The sequence below is a fragment of the Ruditapes philippinarum genome, unplaced genomic scaffold (genome assembly GCF_026571515.1).
Source record: "Ruditapes philippinarum isolate M1 unplaced genomic scaffold, ASM2657151v2 ctg7304_1_1_1_1, whole genome shotgun sequence".
Classification (NCBI taxonomy): Eukaryota; Metazoa; Mollusca; class Bivalvia; order Venerida; family Veneridae; genus Ruditapes; species Ruditapes philippinarum.
In genome coordinates this window covers 1,227-17,161 of record NW_026858075.1, presented here as the reverse complement: position 1 = coordinate 17,161, position 15,935 = coordinate 1,227, and the positions used below count along the sequence as shown (strand labels likewise).

The window sequence follows — 15,935 nt, the reverse complement described above, 5'->3', positions numbered from 1 at the left end:
AAAATTATAAAAACGTGAAATTGGCAGTAGCAGTAGCTCAGCAGTAGCAGTAGCAAAATTATAAAACGTGAAATTGGCAGTAGCACAGCAGTAGCAGTAGCAAAATTGTAAAACGTCAAATTGGCAGTAGCAGTAGCTCAGCAGTAGCAGTAGCAAAATTATAAAACGTGAAATTGGCAGTAGCAGTAGCAAAATTATAAAACGTAAAAATGGCAGAAGCATTAGCGTAGCAGTAGCAAAATTATAAAACATGAAATTGGCAGTAGCAGTAGATCAGCAGTGGAAAACTCATAAAACGTGAAATTGGCAGTAGCAGTAGCTCAGCAGTAGCAGTAGCAAAATTATAAAACTTGAAATTGGCAGTAGCAGTAGCAAAATTATAAAACGTGAAATTGGCGGCAGTAGCAGTAGCTCAGCAGTAGCAGTAGCAATATAATAAAACGTGAATTGGCAGTAGCAGTAGATCAGTAGTGGCAAAATTATAAAACGTGAAATTGGCAGTAGCAGTAGCACAGCAGTGCAAAATTATAAAACGTGAAATTGACAGTAGCAGTAGCCCAGCAGTATCAGTAGCAAAATTATAAAACGTGAAAATGGCAGTAGCAGTAGCACAGCAGTAGCAAAATTATAAAACGCGAAATTGGCAGTAGCAGTAGCTCAACAATAGCAGTAGCAAAATTATAAAACGTGGAATTGGCAGTAGCAGTAGCAGTAGCAAAACCTACCACTATGCCAGGCGCCAGGCGGATAGAAATCGGTAACCATTCATTTTAACTACCTCGCGGCTCACGAAGCGGCCATTTCGGAACTAGTCCCACGAGAAACATTCATATATTAAATATATACTTCTTCTAATCAATTTATGCTACGATTTGCAAAATGTTATTAACAAAACTGGCTTCATAAAATGTTGATTCCCGCCAAATGTCGTTTTAAAAATAAAAAAGATTAAGTATTTCTAATTACTCTAACTAGCATACAATATTTCATATACAATGTACCATGCTGCCTCCGAAAGTCACAGATACAGTTCCGTGTATGGCATAACCAATCTGAGTATAGAGACATCTTTATGTCCCTGAAGTACGCGGGGTAACGGGCTAGCAGTTTAGCGGGATAACAGTGTGTAGCAATCTAGCGGGATAACAGTGTGAACTGGGTGGGCTAGCAGTCTAGCGGGCTAACAGTGTGAACTGGGCGGGCTAGCAGTCTAGCGGTCTAGCAGTGTGAACTGGGCGGGCTGGCGGGTCAGCGGGCTAAACTCTTAAACTTAATTGAATCCACATTAAAACCTCATAATACATTTCCTAGCTGTGTGAAGTGGGCGGGCTGACAGTGTAGCGGTATAGCAGTGTGAACAGGGCGGGCTGGCGGGACAGCGGGCTAAACTCTAAAACTTAACTGTCTCAACATGAAAACGTTATGATACATTACCTGGCAGTGTGAAGTGGGCGGGCTAACAGTGTAGCGGGCTAGCACTATGAACTGGGCGGGCTAGCGGGCCAGCGGGCTAAACTTTAATACTAAATTGAATCCACATTAAAACCTCATGATACATTTCCTAGCAGTGTTAAGTGGGAGAGCTAATAGTGTAGCGGGAAAGCAGTGTGAACTGGGCGGGCTGGCGGGAGCTAAACTCTAAAACTTAACTGATTCAACATGAAAACGTTATAATATATTACCTGACAGTGTGAAGTGGGCGGGCTAACACTGAAGCGGGCTAGCAGTGTGAACTGGGCGCGGGCTGGCGGGCCAGCGGAATAAACTTTAACACTTAATGGAATCAATATCAAAACCTCATGATACATTTCCTAGCAGAGTGAAGTTGGCGGGCTAACAGTGTAGCGGGTTAGCAGTGTGAACTGAGCGGGATGGCGAGCCAGCGGATTTAACTTTAATACTGAATTGAATCAACATTAAAACCTCATGATACATTTCCTAGCAGTGTGACATGGGCAGGCTGACAGTGTAGCGGACTAGCAGTGTGAACTGGGCGGGATGGCGGGCCAGCGGATTTAACTGCAAAACTTAACTGATTCAACATGAAAACGTTATGATACATTTCCTAGCAGTGTGAAGTGGGCGGCCTTACAGTGTAGCGGGTCAGCAATGTGAAATAGGCGGGCTGGCGGGTCAGCGGGCTAAACTTTAATACTTAATGGAATCCAAATTAAAACCTCATGATACATTTCCTAGCAGTGTGAAGTTGGCGGGCTGACAGTGTAGCGAGCTAGCAGTTTGAACATGGCGGGCTGGCGGGCCAGCTGGCTAAACTCTAAAACTAAACTGATTGAACATGAAAACGTTATGATACATTTCCTAGCGGTGTAAAGTGGGCGGGCTAACAGTGTAGCGGGCCTGCATTGTGAACTGGGCGGGCTGGCGGGCCAGCGGGATAAACGTTAATACTTAATTGAATCCACATTAAAACCTCATGATGCATTACCTAGCAGTGTGAAGTAGCGGGCTAACAGTGTAGCGGGCTAGCAGTTTGAACTTGGCGGGATGGCGGGCAAGTGGGCTTAACTTTAAAACTTAGCTGATTGAACATGAAAATGTTATGATACATTACCTGTCAGTGTGAAGTGGGCGGGCTAACAGTGTAGCGGGCTAGCAGTGTGAACTGAGCGGGCTGGCGGGCCAGCGGGTTAAACTTTTAAATTAATACTTAATTGAATCAACATGAAAACGTTATGGTACATTTCCTAGCAGTGTGAAGTGGGCGGGCTGACAGTGGAGTAGGCTAGCAGTGTGAACTGGGCGGGCTGGCGGGCTAGCGGGCTAAACTTTAATTCTTAATTGAATCTACATTTAAACCTCATGATACATTTCTTAGCAGTGTGAAGTGGGCGGGCTAACAGTGTAGCGGGCTAGCAGTGTGAACTGGGCGGGCTGGCGGGCCAGCGGGCTCAACTCTTAAACTTAACTGATTCAACATGAAAACGTTATGATACATTACCTGGCAGTGTGAAGTGGGCGGGCTAACAGTGTAACGGGCTAGCAGTGTGAACTGAGCGAGCTGGCGGGCCAGCAGGCTATACTTTAATACTTAATTGAATGAACATGAAAACGTTATGATACATTTCCTATCGGTGTGAAGTGGGCGGGCTAACAGTGTAGAGGGCTAGCAGTGTGAACTAGGCGGGCTGGCGTGCCAGCGGGATAAAATCTAAAACTTAACTGATTCAACATGAAAAGGTTATGATACATTACCTGGCAGTGTGACGTGGGCGGGCTAACAGTGTAGCGGGCTAGCAGTGTGAACTGGGCGGGCTGGCGGACCAGCCGGTTAAACTTTAATACTTTATTGAATCAACATGAAAATATTATGAAACATTTCCTAGCAGTGTGAAGTGGTTGGGCTAACAGTGTAGCGGTTAAGCAGTGTGATCTGGGCGGGCTGGCGGGCCAGCGGGCTATACTTTAATACTTAATTGAATCCACATTAAAACCTCATGATACATTTCCCAGCAGTGTGAAGTGGGCGGGTTAACAGTGTAGCGGGATAGCAGTGTGAACTGAGCGGCCTGGCGAGCCAGCGAGCTAGACTCTAAAACTTAACTGATTGAACATGAAAACTTTATGATACATTTCCTAGCGGTGTGAAGTGGGCGGGCTAACAGTGTAGCGGAATAACAGTATGAAATGGGCTTGCTGGCGAGCGGGCCAGCGAGATAAATTTTAATACTTAATTGAATGAACATGAAACGTTATGAAACATTTCCTAGGAGTGCGAAGTGGGTGGACTAACAGCAGTGTGAACTTGACGGGCTGGCGGACCAGCGGGCTAAACGTTAATACTTAATTGAATAAACATTAAAACCTTATGATACATTTCCAAGCAGTGTAAGCTCGGCGAGCTTACAGTGTAGCGGGCTAGCGGTACAAATTCAGCGTGCTAGCAGTCTAGTCGTCTAAATTCCATACTTTATTATTTTAACACTAATTTAAAAACGTTATGATGCATTTGCTAGCAGTGTGAACTCGGCGGGCTAACAATGCTTGTTTCATGTGGTATACACGATCCTTGAGATTTGCCAATGTTTTAAAATCAGCATTGCCTCTACACTGTTACCCCGCCCACTTTACACTGCTATGATATGTATCTTAACGTTTTCACGTTGAATCAGTTAAGTTTTAGAGTTTAGCTCGCTTGCCCGCCAGCCCGCCCAGTTCACACTGCTAGCCCGCTACACTGTCATCCCGCCCACTTCACACTGCTAGGAAATGTATCATGAGTTTTTAATGTTGATTCAATTTAGTATAAAAGTTAAGTCCGCTGGCCCGCCAAGTTCACACTGCCTACCGCTACACTGTTAGCCCGCCCATTTCACACTGCTAGGAAATGTATCATGAGGTTTAAATGTGGATTCAATTAAGTATTAAAGTTTATCCCGCTGGTCCGCCAGCCCGCCTAGTTCACACTGCAGGCCCGCTACACTGTTAGCCCGCCAACTTCACACTGCCAGGTAATGTATCATAACGTTTTCATGTTCAATAAGTTAAATTTTAGAGTTTAGTCCGCGGTCCCGCCAGCCCGCCCAGTTCACACTGCTAGCCCGCTACACTGTTAGCCCGCCCACTTCACACTGTCAGGTAATATATCATAACGTTTTCATGTTCAATCAGTTAAGTTTTAGAGTTTAGCTCCCACTGGCCCGCCAGCCCGCCCATTTTACACTGCTAGCCCTCTACACTGTAAGCCCGCCCACTTCACACTGCTAGAAAAATTAATGTATCATGAGGTTTTAATGTGGATTCAATTAAGTATTAAAGTTTAGCCCGCTGGCCCGGCAGTCCGCCCAGTTCACACTGCAGGTCCGCTACACTGTTAGCACAGCTAGGAAATGTATCATAACGTTTTCATGCTCATTCAGTTAAGTAATAACGTTTAGCCATCTGGCCCGCAAGCCCGCTCAGTTCACACTGCTTTACGCTACACTGTTAGACCGCCCACTTCACACTGCTAGGATATGTATCATAACGTTTTCATGTTGAATCATTTAAGTTTAGCCCGCTGGACCGCAAGCCCGCCCAGTCCACACTGCTAGACTGCTAGCCCGCACAGGTCACACTTTTAAACCGCTAGACTGCTAGCCCGCCCAGTTCACACTGGTCACCCGCTAGACTGCTTGCCCGCCCAGTTCACACTGTTAACCCGCTAGACTGCTACCCCGCTCAGTTCACAATGTTATTCCGCTAGTCTGCTAGCCCGTTACCCTGCGTACTTCACAGCCATACATATAATTACGTTGCTCAATGACATGAAATATACAAATATTGACATTTTAAAAATCAATCTTACAATTCTTTAAAAAAGTATTTATAATCCCGATGGATAAGTCATTGAAATTAGCGATACTTTACTTTTGTTCTAAGTGTCAAGCGTTGCTTTTTTATGATAAATATATCATGAATGATATTTGAAATGACAACTTTAAATTACATGTATTTGGTTGTTTATATCTTATGAAACCTATTCTATTTTATTAATTTATTTAATTATAAACAATTTCTCTTTGTTTTTTGTAAGAATCACGCACGTGACTACATGGTATATGTTATTGTTATAAAATCTATTTACAGTAACAGATTGGTGAAAAGACATACAGGTAACTAGTGAATGATATGGCGGCTGATAATATGCAAATCATAGTAAGTTTGTATAAATAATTTCAAAGTTGTTTTTCATTAATCAGTTTCATATTTTATATCATTTGACATGTTTGAATACTTATATTTTACACATTGAAAATAAATTTTTAAAACCTTTTAAATTTTTCTTGGTAAAGGATTAAACTTGGCCCTTTCTGTCAAACTTCTGACAAGAACGTCCAAAAGTTTAGTTTAGGAATAAATTTATGCTCAAGAGGCACGTTTATTGAAAAAATAGTGGTAATTGTCGTCCGTCGATTTCCGTCGCGCAGGTTTCCAGAACGGTATGACGGTAGGGTGACAGTCCTTGGATCAGAAATCGTATTAGATTCATAGAGAAAATTAATAAAATATCTTTGTGTTGATATTTTATCGCAATGAAAGGCAATTTAACGTTAACTATATCGTATGTAACGACGGGAATATTGATTTCAACTAAATCATATTTTTTTTTTCGATAATGCATAAAAGATATTTTTTATGCATCCACTTTGCACTTTACGGAATAATTGCATTGTTTTATGCAATGATTAAAACATTTATATTTAATAGTCACTTTGCAAATATTCGATGACCGGTAATTATTTGTCGGTAATTATAGGATTCTGAAGTAAACCATACGGATTTCGATGTATGGTACAACGGTATATGTATAAGGTAGAATTACAAGTAGAATTACAAGCATACAAAATTAATCAAAATAATGAAATTAAAAAATGATAGAATGAAACACATGATTAATCAACTTATGTTTGATATTGTTAAAAGAAATAATAAAAAATATATTCATGAAAACTACAAAAAGGAATTGTCCAAGACTTAAACTTGCGCCTTCTAGGTCACAAGTTCGTCATGCTTACCACTAGGCCATCGGGCAGTGTTAATTGATTTAATATCGAGATCTATACTATCAATAAAATCTTAAACATTAATCATAATAATTTACGGAAACTAACGAAACACCTCCGAAAAGTAATAAGTCTCAAGTCAATATTGCCAAACAATACTTGCTTTTCAATAATGATAGCAGTTTCTTGACAATATTGCTAAGAAAGTTTTGCTTCAGATATGATGTTTTAATGTAAATTAACAGTCACTCAACATATTGTTCCTCTTACCATTAACCAAACTGATATTTTCTTATATTTATGATAATACAATAATTTTTCTATCCGGCGACGCTGGTTCTTGTTGCTGGGTCATCATGTACTTCTATTACATTAGTTTTTTCATCATCATATCTAAACAGCGTGGGATCATGCAGAATTCATTTTTCATCGATTCTGAATAAGTTTCTTGTCATTTTGCAGCATATGTTGTTTAACTTCAAATACATCGACCGGAGTATGTTACTTGTGTTTTGCTTTTTCTGGGAAGAGCGCAACATACGTTGTTTACCTTCAAGTGCATCAACATGAGTGTACTTGTGTTTTGCTTTTTCTGGGAAATGCGCAGCATACGTTGTTTATTTGAAAAATACATAAAGTGCATGCAATACATAAAGTGCATGCATTGAATATCATATATGTGCAATTACGACTCACAAAATAAGCTACCCTTGTTTTTATACATATACATTCACATCTAAAAGGAGCTCCACTGAGCTAAAAAAGCATAAACCCTAAAACTTGAAGTTTTACACATATATAGTGAAGCCATCAAAATCTCAACAAAAATCCTAAAGTAATATACTCATAATTAGATAGAAAATCATTAGAGCAACGCTTTTCATTTTTTGATCATAAATATTTACTCTGGAAAAACTCGAAAAAAAACGTTGAATGGTCTGAAAAATTGAGCTCAAACTTATACCAAGAAGTATACAAATTTCCGAAAAATATTGCCAGTCCCACCCATCATATAAAAAGCTCACTGGAGTTCCTGACTATGACAGAACTGACTTATAAACCAAAACACAAAAAAAATGATATTTTTGATTTTCTTGTTATTATATGGCTTTCGTGAGAGATTTATTTAGGTCATATGGATAATATAAAGTTTCACTGTGATATTATATATAAACAAGGCATCTGGCTAGAAACATCAATTGTTAAACTTGACGAACAAATACTAAACATTATTATTTAAACACGCAATACAAATAAGATATTACAGCTATATGATGCAACATCGGCAAAAAACTTAGATGTCAATTAAATATTACAATGAAATGATGACACACCGGTAAGTGCATATAGTTAGGTCATATTCTTTTCATAATCAATAATTACCGTATAATTAAAAATATCGTTTGCGTTCTTCAATCTCACTTCTAAAGGCCAAGGAGACAGTGAAACCAGCAATTACATATAAACATTTCTTTAATTTCAAGTTAAACTTGCAAATAACCAGTGAAATGTGTCTCGGAGTCTCGTAAGCACTTTTAGTAAAGAGAGTAACTTATTTGTTCTAGCTGACTTTAACAGAGAGTTATATAACAGAGTATATGCATGGATCTTAATGAACATTCGTGCTATTTTTGCATATTTGCTATTTATCAATACTATTCATAACTATGACACAGCAGTAATGATATTGAGTTATTTTATATTCATATGACCTTTAACCTTAATACTCATTTCTGTAAATTTCCACTGACCACGTTGTGCCTGTAGAATGTTATATCTTGGGAGATTTCCCGCCAATGCATCAGTCCAGATAATAAAACTGACTAGAACACACCTGTGTCTTTTCTCTTATTATATTCACATTTGTGAATCGCATGGACCAACTTTAATAGTATATAAGATATACAAAGAATATTACATGGTGTCAGAATTTATAGTTGGAATTATAAGATAACAAAATATGGAATTAACAGGACTTTCTGTGCCAGTTATAAACTGGGAAGCGTCAAATCTTCCTGAACAATGGATTAAATTCCAAAGGCATGTGGAACTGATGTTTACAGGGCCGCTCAAGAACAAAACTAAGAAAGAAAAAATATCATATTTGTTGATATGGGTCGGTGACAAGGGCAGGGACATTCACGCTACATGGGAACCCTTCACTGGCGATGATGCTGAAAATCTTCAGAGTTATTATGATAAGTTCAAGGCACATGTGCAGCCGTCCTTGAACCCGATATTTGCGAGGTACAAGTTTAACAATGAAGTGCAAGGCACTGACAGTATCGATGCCTTCATCACAAGACTAAGACTAAGTGCAGCAGATTGCAGCTTTAAAGACAAGGACGAAATGATCAGAGACAGAATTGTTTTTGGGACAAATTCTGGAAAAGTACGAGAGAAGTTGATAAACAAAGGCGAGGGATTAACACTCGAAAATGCTATTCAAATCGCACAAGCACACGAATATGCACAGAAACAACTTCAATCAATGGCATCAGCTAATGATGTACACCTGGTTAAGCAGCACAAATCAAAACATAAAGGATACAAGAACCAACCATTTCAGCAACCTAAACAACAACAACAACAACAACACAGAAATTATCATAACATTCAAAAACAAGATGGAAGAAAACCACTGAAATGTCAACGATGTGGACAGAACACTCATAGACCAGGGTCAAAATGTCCAGCTGAACATTCAACGTGTTACGCATGTGGAATGCAAAATCATTTTGCAAGCGTTTGCAGATCTAGAAATAAAAACGTTGACAATGTGAAGTATTCTGAATACAATTATAGTGACAACGTTCAATCGGAAAATCAGGATTATTACGTTGATATGGTAAAATTTTCAATCTTCTACTCCTGATCGTGCCTTTGTTCCAATTAATGTCGGTCCTTCCCATATTCCTGTTTAAATTTAAAGATAGATACTGGGAGCGCGGTAGATATTCTACCATTGAGCCATTATGAGAAATTAAAGATAAAACGACCTCTTGAAATCGCAGAAAATAGATTAACATCGTACACAGGCAACATGTTACCTGTATGCGGAATAATAAATCTGCAATTGCGCTACAACAACAAGACTAGCGAGTCATTATGTTATGTTGTTGATAGTCCGACAGTCCCGCTGCTAAGTTTACAATCGTCTGTAAACTTAGGCCTGATAAAGCTCACATATTCAATAGACAGGTCAAATACAGAATTAGATAAACAAAGGGTCATGTCAGAGTATGGGAACTTATTCCAAGGTGTAGGGGTTATCCCAGGTGAATGTAAACTTCACATTAAGAGTGATGCTGTTCCTGTAATAAACGCACCTAGGCGAGTGCCGGAAGCTTTAAGGGACAGGCTTCATGAAGAACTCCAGCGCATGGAGAATGATGGAATAATAACTAAGGTCACTGAACCCACGGACTGGGTAAACTCCCTAGTCATTGTAGAAAAACCAAAGACAGGTAAACTCAGAGTTTGCCTTGATCCAAAAGCTTTAAATGAGGCTATAAGGCGACCTCACTACCCAATGCGTACTATTGACGACGTTACATCAAGACTGACTGATGCAAAATACTTCAGCATTCTTGACATTACACACGCATACTGGAGCATCAAACTTGATGAACAGTCTTCATTATTAACAACCTTCAGCACGGTATTCGGCAGATACCGTTGGTTAAGACTCCCATATGGCATATCTGCATCGAGTGACATATTCATGCAGAAAGTAGATGAAATTTTTGAAGGATTGCAGGGTCTAACAGCCATAGTAGATGACATTTTGATATATGGGAAGACACGTGAAGAACATGACGCAAACTTGCGTAACGCCCTTGAAAGAGCACATTCCAAGAGAGTAAAGTTCAATCCGGACAAATGTATAATCGGGGTAAATGAAGTCCCATTCTTTGGTCACCTTATAACATCAACAGGGTTAAAGCCAGATCCTAGTAAAATAGAGGCAATTATGAACCTCAAAATACCAGAAAATAGACAGCAACTTGAAAATGTTCTTGGTATGGCAAATTATCTGCAAAAATTCTCTCCAAACCTAGCAGAGGTCACAAGCCCCATGAGATCCCTACTAAAGAAAGATGTAGAATTTGTTTGGGATTTTTCCCAGACAGAAGGCATTTACGAAAATTGAAAAACATAATCACAAGTACCCTGTTCTTGCATACTTTGACCCGAAACAGAGTGTAACTCTTGAATCTGACTCTTCGATGCGTGGGGTCGGCTCAGCCATCATCCAAAATGGCCGCCCAGTTGCCTTCGCTTCTAGGACATTGACAGAGACTGAATCTAATTATGCTAACATAGAAAGAGAGATGTTAGCAATACTGTTTGGTTGCACGCGCTTCCATCAGTATGTATACGGTAGACGACATGTAATTGTACACTGCGACAACAAACCTATTAGCTCAATCATGTTGAAAAGTTTGTCTGCATGTCCACCGAGACTTCAAAGAATGCGGTTACAGTTATCAAAATATGACCTTGACGTACGCCACGTTCCTGGAAAACAAGTACCAATCAGTGACTTACTATCTAGACAACCGCTTCCAGAGACATTACAATTAGAGGGTCTCGACTTACATGTACATACAGTTGTTTGAAAGGGTTACACATAACCGATAACAGACTGGAATCAATCAGGCATGAAACTCAAAATGACACGAGCATGCAGATTCTGAAGAAAACTATTATTGACGGATGGCCAGTTTCACGTGCAGACTGTAAACAAGAAATAATTGAGTTCTGGAACCACAGGGACGAATTGTCGTCTGTAAATGACCTTATATTCAGAGGGCAGAGAATCGTCATACCTGTCTCTGCAAGAAAACAGGTGATTGAAATCAGTGCACCAAGGTCACATGGGTGTAGAAAAATGTTTACAAAGGGCTAAAGACGTAATGTTTTGGCCTGGTATGACAAAAGAAATCACAAATCATGTTTTAAAATGTGCTTTATGTCAAAAGTACAGGTATTTCCAAACGCAAAAGAACCATTAACTCCCCACGACGTGCCGGACCGACCCTTGGGCAAAACATTGCCGCTGATCTCTTCTCCTTTGACAGTAAGGACTACTTGCTGACTGTCGACTACTATAGTAAGATACTTTGAGGTAGATGCACTCTACCTAACACACAAAGCATTACTATAATTAGAAAGCTAAAAGTTCACTTAGCAAGGTATGGCATTTGTGACAAACTTGTCACTGATAATGGGCCACAATTCTCTTCTGAAATATTTTCAGATTTTTTGCAAAAGATAGGGGGTTTTTCCCACATAACATCCAGCCCACTCCACCCAAACAGTAATGGATTGGCCGAAAAAACAGTGTCGATTATTAAACGAATATTCAGGAAAGCTCAGGAGAGTAACCGAGATCCTTATCTCGCGATACTTGAGTACAGAAACACCCCTCTTGAATGTGGCTTCTCCCCAAATCAATTACTAATGGGTAGAAGAACTAAATCTATTCTACCTACCACAAATTCTCAGTTACAACCCAAAACAGTAAATTGTAAACAGGTACGCGAAAAGATGCAGAAAATAAAGCAGAAACAAAAAGTTGCTATGATAAAACATCAAAGCAACTACCCCTTCTTACACTTAATGAGTATGTCCGCATCAAGGTCAAAAAAAAACATGGGAACCAGCAAAAGTGATAAAAATTCACAATGACCGATCCTACTCTGTAATAACTCATGCAGGTGGCATTTACCGCAGAAATAGGCGAATGCTTAATAAAACTGAAGAAACTTTCCCAGAAATTCAGGAATTTTCCCCCAACATTTTGGCTAATAACCCTATCACTCCCTCAATTAATGGAAAAATTTCAGAATCACATGATGCTGACCACTCATTGACCTCCAATAAGCCCAGCCCAATTGACCACTATTATCACACACGATCAGGCAGGGAAGTGAAATTGAACAAACGATATTATAATGAGAACATGGTGAACAATTGAAAAAAAAAAAAAAAAAAAAGAAGAAAAAATACTGAGTGTTTACTAATAAGAAAACATCACAAACAAAAAAATAAACTATAAAGAAAAAAATATATAAGTGTGGAATATATATGGAATAAACACATACATTGTTTGATAAACATATATTTGTTTTATATAAACTGATTACTTAATTGATATTTTAACATGTGTTATTCTAACGTTATTTTTAAATTGAAACCATATTTCTTTATGATTTATTAACAAGTGGATACCATTCAGCTATGTATTTAAAAAGAGGGAAATGTAATGATATTGAGTTATTTTATATTCATATGACCTTTAACCTTAATACTCATTTCTGTAAATTTCCACTGACCACGTTGTGCCTGTAGAATGTTATATCTTGGGAGATTTCCCGCCAATGCATCAGTCCAGATAATAAAACTGACTAGAACACACCTGTGTCTTTTCTCTTATTATATTCACATTTGTGAATCGCATGGACCAACTTTAATAGTATATAAGATATACAAAGAATATTACAGCTGACTTTAACAGAGAGTTATATAACAGAGTATATGCATGGATCTTAATGAACATTCGTGCTATTTTTGCATATTTGCTATTTATCAATACTATTCATAACTATGACACAGCAGTAAACGAACCTTACAAGAACACTTTAGTTTGAATTTTAGTCACACTAACATTGTTACGGATATATCTTTTGATGAAGTGAACCTAAGGTACATTATATATTAAGCACTATCGGGCACCTTTGTTGGACCAACGACGTTTCGTAAGCTAGAAAGATAGCTACCACACATGAAATAATCCAAAGTCCCTGACAAGATTCGGGCCCTCAACTGCAGTCATATGACCATTAAATTAAACCTATATCTTCATACATGTATTATTATCATAGTTTTAACAAGTTCATTTTGTTGCTCGTTTGGACAACATTTTTCTTACATAATGGGAAATTATGAAAATCTTTGTACATGTATTACTCAGTCTTGTATATTTTATTTGGATTTATGTCATTTCAAAGGTCATATGACGGATTGACTTGAGTAATGTAAACCCTCGGCACTGAGTGGAAAGGGATTTTACGTCATTGACATTTATCGTCTGACCATAGAGCTGAGCCAAAATGTGAACATTATAACAGAAAAACGTTTCCATAATGATAAAATTTAAATGAGCCGCGTCATGACAAAACCAACATAATGGGTTTGCGACCAGCATGGATCCAGACCAGCCTGCGCAGCAGCGCAGTCTGATCATGATCCACGCTGTTTGCTATCAGTTTCTCTACTTGTTATCGGTTTGGACGCGAATAGCATTGATCCTGATCAGACTGCACGGATGCGCAGGCTGGTCTGAATCCATGCTGGTCGCAAACCCGTTATGTTGGTTTTGTCATGGCGCGGCTCAAATTGTTCTTTACATTTACAGGTATTTGACTACAGAAGTATAAGAGTTGGCACACCTTTAATTTTGGTGGTAAAGGGGATAAAACTTGGTCGTCATAAGCAAGTCAGCACTGTGCTAGTGGTGAATGCTGTCACAGACTGAGGTACTTACTGGGATATTAGATGCAGGGGAGATTACTGTGATATGCGTTGGAGTGGCAAAAAGAAAATGTGGTGCTTTAAACGAAACAACAAAAAGTATTGTTGATAAGGAAGGGTAGCTAAATACCAAGCTCAGAATATTTATGATCTCAAAAAAATGACTTTCTATGTTACTAAAAAGTTGTCATTTAAGTTGTAACAATTGCATATAAATTTTTTGATCATTACTAAACATGTTTAATTTTATAATTTAGAAAATGTACATTGTACATGTATTTAAGGTTTGGAAAATGTTAAAAGTTCTTAGATGTAAAAAATGTTCTTTTCCATGCAATATGAGTGTTGAAATTATACAAATATAGATTTGCAGAGCTAAAAGTTATAGTGAAATGTGGAAGGAATTGGTTTTTGGAAGACAATACCAAAACTTGAGGGTATAAATAGCTCAAAGCAGGGAGATAGATTTTATCTGTGCAATGAAAGTTGCAAGTGTTTGGGATTACTGGGTTGTCGTAAAGACCTAAATTTTTACATTTAGATGATCATTGATATGTACATACTCAAGTTAACCATTTCCCTGTTTATTTAGTGTAATAGACTTGAATTATGAATATACATTACCATTGTTATTTTAAGTTATCTTGATTTTGAAATGGCAGAATAGCCATTGCTAGTAAACAGTATTGTCCTGACTGCAAGTTGTATTATTGGTTTTATTTGCAAGAAAGGGTTGCTGATAGAGCCCAGAGAGTTAAAGTACTGTAGTGTTGTCAAATATAGAAGAAATCCATTTTACCTGAAGATACTGACTAGACTATTAAAGGGACTGAGGTTTAAAAGCCTAAAAACATAACATTTGAATTTCTTACATGAATGAGCTGGGGCACTTTAGACAGAAATATATGCAAAGATAGTTTAGAAATATACTTTGAAATAATTGAAAATCGTATTTATATGCTTTTCTTAGTCCGATTTGAGTGAAAAACGTTTAAACGCTTTTCATTTTGGGTCATTTATTTACAATGTGAATAATTATTCTGGAAAAACGAAGTGCGCGAATGATCTGAAATTTTGCACAAAGATTACATCAAATGGTACATTTATATGGATAAAAACATTTCAGTCCCATCATATCAAAAAAACCTCAGTGGAGTCCCTTTAATTAAAACACTTGAGAATTAACATGACATGTGAAATATTCAGCAAGTATTTGTTGGTACATTGTAGTTGTATTAGATCTGTTGTTTTTTGTGGGGTGGGGGATTTCTTTACTATAAAATTTGAATTAAAAAAAATAAAAATGTTAGCTATGAATTGAAATTAAAAAATATGTAACAAAATAGGTGTCATATTATAAATCCTTTTTCCTCTCTTTTTTTGTGTGAAATTGTCGTACATTTATACATGATTAATATTTTCAAGAATGTTCTTTTGATAAGCTGTGATATTTTTATTGAAAAAATAAAATAAAATAAAAAGATGAAAGTACTTTGCTTTTGTCATTTGCTTCAGAGTCAACTCCTTAGTGTGAATAGACAGTTGCCAGTTGTTAATCTGTGTCACATCAATTGACATCTACTTTTTCTGTTTAAAAACACTTGTCTTCTACCTATAGTATGATGATTTCCTCTTATTATATTAAACAAGGTATACATACTTATGCTGCGTTGATGAAAATTACAATACTGAATAAAAGTTTGCCTGATTCTAATTAATTTATTATGCCATCGGTTTTTCCTTGTCCGCCCAATAACTTAAGATTCCTTTGACCCATAGTCTTCATATATGGCATCCAGGTTAGTCATGATGAGTTGATGACCCCTATTGATTTTGAGGTTACTGGGTCAAAGGTCACAGGGGCCTTGACTGAAAAAAGCTTGTCCGCCCAAT

At 38.0% G+C, this 15,935-nt stretch overlaps 1 protein-coding gene across 1 annotated transcript; it reads left to right on the top strand.

Moving 5' to 3' along the window:
- The first annotated feature begins 8,463 nt into the window (after positions 1 to 8,463).
- On the top strand, positions 8,464 to 10,656 carry LOC132752008 (uncharacterized protein K02A2.6-like). Its single transcript, XM_060742237.1, has 2 exons — positions 8,464 to 9,351; positions 9,436 to 10,656. Exons 1-2 carry the CDS (start codon positions 8,464 to 8,466, stop codon positions 10,654 to 10,656), a joined length of 2,109 nt encoding a protein of 702 aa, XP_060598220.1.
- Positions 10,657 to 15,935: the final 5,279 nt, after the last annotated feature.